Raw genomic sequence first — 4,982 nt, forward strand, 5'->3', positions numbered from 1 at the left:
GATTTAAGATCCATGGGTCCCTGAGATCTAAGCCCCCTTTCTCCTTCGGTTGGGTGAGACTGTTCCAGGAGCACAGGGCCCATTTTCTCTGCTGCTTCGGGCCTCCCCATAAGAATTTTCTGTAGATCTCGACCAGTTTATTACATGTTCCCTTCGGGGCTGCCATCACTGATAAAGAATAGATAGGGATTGCTTGGATGGTGGCTTTCAAAAGCACTACCCGAGCAGCCAGATTTAGAGCATGAAAGGTCCAATTGTCCAGCCTTTTTGATATCTTCTCCAATATATGCTTCCAATTCCCTAGTTTTCTTGAGGAAGAATCTAACATTGTTCCTAAATATTTGGTAGGGATGTCTCCTTTCCTGTAACCTAATACCTGAGTTAGGTGATTTTTAATCGTCTCCACTGTATTGAAAAAGAAAGTTCGGGATTTTTCTTTGTTAATCTCCATCCCTGCCCCCTCCATAAATATTTCAAGAATTTTTTTTTATCCTTTTCACCTCTTTCAACGTGGCTCTGCAGTAGATCATTATATCATCAACGAATTGTTGGTGGGTAACAGTTGTTTGGTTTCCCCATAATTTGAGGCCTTGAATTTTCCCAGCTTGTAATTCTTTTTTAAAGAGTCTGCCTAATCCTTCTGCAACTATTATAAAGAGGAAGGGGGATAGGGGATCCCCTTGTCGAAGACCTCTAGAGGCATTGAAAGTGGGGGTTGGCGCCCCGTTCAGGAGGATAGAGAAATTTGGCGTGGAAACCATACTCATGACCCAATTCACCCATCTATCACTGAAACCAAAAGCTTTGAGTATCGTTTCTAGATACTTCCAGCTAAGCCTATCATATGCTTTTGAAAGGTCTAGTTTGATGAGCATCCCTCTCTCTTTTTTCGTTTTCAAAGTGTGAATCACTTCCTGAGCAACTATTAAACCATCTAAGATCTGCCTCCCCTCCACAAAACCGATTTGCTCTGGGGAGATGATACTAGGCAGGATCGATTTCAACCTCTGTGCTACAACAGAGGCAATAATTTTGTATATGACATTACATAGGGCTATAGGGCGGAAGCCTTCTGCCTGCTCCGTCTGGTGAGTTTTAGGAATGAGGGTCAATAGGGTTGCGTTAACTCCTGGCCAGATTTTTTGATTTATTCTGGTCTCCTCTACCACTTCCACCACTTCTTCAGCTAAGAAATGCCATCCGGCTTGAAAAAACTCCACTGTGAATCCATCCGGGCCAGGAGCTTTGTTCTTTTTCATCTTTTTGACTATGTCTTCCACTTTTGCCTTTGTTATTCTTCTCATTAGGTCCAAGTTTTGGTCTCTAGTCACCATATTCGGTATTTCCCTTCTTATCTTGGATATGGCTTCTGATCTGTCTAATTGTGGCTCTCTCAAAATTGTCTTAAAATGATTTAACAATTCTTTCTCAATATCTTCATGTTGGATAATTCTGTCCCCTTCTTGATTTCTCAAAGAGAAGATTCTGTTCCTCTGTCTATGTTGGACCATTGCCCTATGGAAGAATTTGGTATTCCTCTCTCCCTCCCTTAGCCATTGTACTCTTGATTTTTGTTTCCATAGAATTTCTTCTTGTTTTCTTCTTTCCTCTAGCTGGGATATGATCCCCCCTTCTTCTTTTGATCTCTCCCCTTGTATGCCATCTAGGATGTCTAATTGTTGCAGTTCTTCCATTTTTTGTTCTAACCTGATCTTTTCTTCCATAATGTTGCCAAATTCTTCTTTATTCCATTTCTTTAGCTCAGTCTTTATTTCCTTCAGCTTTAGTTGAAAAGTATGGGTCTTGTTCTTTCCTTTTACCATGCTGTCTTTCCACCATCCCTCTAATTTTTCTATCAGATCTTCATGTCTTAGCCAGAAGGCCTCGAATCTGAAAGGCTTTTTATTTGGTCTTTGTTTCAGATCGATTTCTAGTTTGATAGGCCAGTGATCGGAGCCTGCTACTGGAAGAATGGTTTCTTCAATAAAAACATCCTTCATCATTACTTGTTCTGAGATTAAGAATCTATCAAGACGGGAGGCTATTTGATTCACCCCGCCTCTTCTGTTATTCCAAGTGTGCATTCCATTATTGGTTGGTATGTCAATCTACTTTTTTTCTCTTATCATGTCTCCAAATTGCTCTCCTTCCTTATCCAATCTCCTGATTCCTCCTCTTTTTTCCCCTGGCTCCTTGATTAGGTTGAAATCTCCTCCTATGATCCATTGCTTGCCTGGGATTAGGCTTCGAAGTGCCTTTAAATTTTGAAGAAAGTTTTCCTTTTCATTTGGTATGTGAGGTCCATATACCCCTGATATAAAGACCTCCTCTTTCGTTCCTATAATATTTGCTTTACATGTTAGGATTCGAGGGAAGCTCATCCAGTTACTGAACAGAACTTCCTCTGGGTTCCATAGAATGACCAGACCACCTGCGCTCCCGGTGGCATCCTGTCCCATTATTTCATATCTACTCTTATTTCTATTCAGAATTTCCTGCATCTTCTCTGTACTGATTTTTGTTTCCTGTAAGATCATTATACTCGGCTTTTCTTTTTTCAGTCTCTCCTTCAGATATCGTTGTTTGCCTCTACTGTTGAGGCCTCTTATGTTCCAGGTTGTGATTATCATCTTAACAATTTTGTGGGGGAAAAGAATACCTCCGAGAGGGGGATTACTCTTCCAGAGCTGACAAGTCCTTCTCCCACCTCTTGTATCACTTCATTCAACGTTTTTCGACCTCTTTTTTTTCCGGCCTTGCCAGAGCTGCTCACTCCTATTGTCTGTAACCCCTGTTTTTCCGGGTTTCGATTCTCTTTCTCTTCTGTGACTCCTTTTCTCTTTTCCTTGTACCTTTGAAAGGCTTCCTTATACCTCTGTTTTTGTTCCTCTGGGATGAATCTTTCATCTATTCTTTTCCATTCTTGTAACAGTTTTGCCATTACCTGTTCATCTTCTTCCCCTTTTGCCTTCTGGGGATCTATCTCCATTCCTCCTAACGCTTCCTGAGTTTCTTCTTCAGATTCAACCCTCTGTTCTCCTTCCATCTTTTCCGTTTCTTTATCCGCGTTTTCCTCTCCTACCTCCATTTCTTCTACTTCTTCTTCTTCACTGACTTCTGTTTCATGTCCTTCTTCCTACAGAATTTTGAACTTGTTTGGGGATTCATTATTCTAGGCTCCTTTCGGAGTTCTCCTCTGCCCTTGATTATTTCCTCTTCTGCTCCTTCTGTGGACTTCTTGGAAAGTCTCTTCTTCTTTTTCTGTGTTTCTCCCTCCCCGTCTCCTATCATTTTCCACTTCTCTTTCCTTTTCTGCTAACGTGATGGGGCATTCTCTGAGTAGGTGGCCATATTCATGGCATCTTCTGCATCGGAATGGAATGTGTTCATAGTCCAGGGTTTGGTTCCATAATTCATCATGATACTCCAATTCTATTGAGTCTGGCAGGGGTTCAGTGATATTCATGTACACACAGATTCTAGCGAATGTGGTGTATTTTCCTCTCTTGGTTGATTCCGCCACTTTCACAAAGGAACCTATGGAGTTTCCAATCCCTTGTAGGATATCTGGTTTCCAAAATTCTGAAGGAAGGCCAAACAGTCTGATCCACACCGGTGCCGCTAGTATTTTTTCCTTGTCTGGATTATAGCATTCTACCCAGTCTCTCATGAACAGGCCAGCATTGTTCATGAAGTGTGGCTGCTCCTCAAAGATTCTATTCTTATCTTCTAAGTTTGAAAATATGACAGTGAAGAAACCTTTCGCCCCCAACTTAACATCTACATGTCCTTTTGGTTTCCATTTCTGCTCGATCCATCTCATGAGATTTTTCTCATTCGGCCAGTATACTATGAACTTACAGATCAAAGCATAATCTCTCATATAGCTTCTATATTCTTCTAGTGAGTTTGACGGTATTACAAACCTGGGTCTGTTCGTCGCTCTCGGAAGACATTTGCTTGGTATGCCAGTTCTCCTTTGAGCTCCATCAGCTCAGGATTCGCCTTCGTTATTTCGTTCTTCCGCTTTCTGTCTCTCCTTTCGGGCTTCTCCTGTTATAACTTCTTTGTAGGAGGGGATCTCCCCCCCCCCCCGTGCTCCGTTCCCATCGGTTCTGTTCAGCACTCGTCGGCTTTAGTTTCTGATAAAACACCGTTAGAGGAAGCCGTAAAACCCTTAGTTAGTCCGTTGGGTATGGCCGCCTGCCACCCCCAGAGTCCTTTCCACCCTGCGAAAGCCTGCGCCTTGTCAGGGCCTATCCAGACCTGCTTCCTGAGAGCTTCAGGGCTGCCATCGAAACCCTAGCAGCAAAACTCCCTTCTCTTACCGTGGCATTAACCAAGTGTTCATCGAATGTAACCAATTTTTTTATTTGTGTTTTATGAATATCTTTAAAGCTTGTTTTCTTATCTTCCTATTGACTATGCGGATATTTTCTTCCCCGAAAACGGCGCGAAAATGTTGAGCTAATTTATTCACACAAATTAACACAAATATTCCTTATCAATCCGAGTTGATAATACTTGAAGGAAAGTCCACTATATATGAATATCAGATGTAATCAAACTTGAAAGATAAGTTTTTCAAAAATTAAAGAAGTGCATATTACAAATATAACCTATATTAAAAATTCAAATTCACTTTGTAAAGAGGGAAAGCTGAAATGGCTCTTAACTAAAGAGGTCCAATTCTTCCTCAATTATTACTTGATGAACAGAAATCAGAAAATAATAGCTTAATATGAACAAATCATTAATGAAGGGAGGCTTCTAACTTAAGAGACCTTTGGTATGTTCCATCATAATTCATTCACCATAATGCTATCAATTGAAAACCAAAAAATACATAAGAAAACTGTTTGCATGTAATCAAAGAGAGCTAGTTACAATTCACCAAATTAACAGAAGGAGTGCTCAAATTGAACACTTTGTTTTTCCAACTTACTAAAGTGATGAATAAACTAAGATTTAATGAAACAAAT

At 40.7% G+C, this 4,982-nt stretch overlaps 1 protein-coding gene across 1 annotated transcript; it reads right to left on the reverse strand.

Annotated features, from left to right (window-relative positions):
* Positions 1-3,172: 3,172 nt before the first annotated feature.
* Positions 3,173-3,883, reverse strand: LOC149199538 (uncharacterized). The gene has a single exon (XM_089400603.1). The coding sequence runs from the start codon at positions 3,881-3,883 to the stop codon at positions 3,173-3,175; it is 711 nt and encodes a 236-aa protein (XP_089256729.1).
* Positions 3,884-4,982: the final 1,099 nt, after the last annotated feature.

Source organism: Pinus tabuliformis, chromosome 2_1, assembly GCF_031772625.1.
Source record: "Pinus tabuliformis cultivar Carrire ecotype Pingquan chromosome 2_1, CPIR1, whole genome shotgun sequence".
NCBI classification, from domain to species: Eukaryota; Viridiplantae; Streptophyta; class Pinopsida; order Pinales; family Pinaceae; genus Pinus; species Pinus tabuliformis.

Coding starts and splice junctions, on each gene's coding strand:
- LOC149199538 (XM_089400603.1), bottom strand. CDS start 3,883: ATGAGAGATTATGCTTTGATCTGTAAGTTCATAGTATACTGGCCGAAT.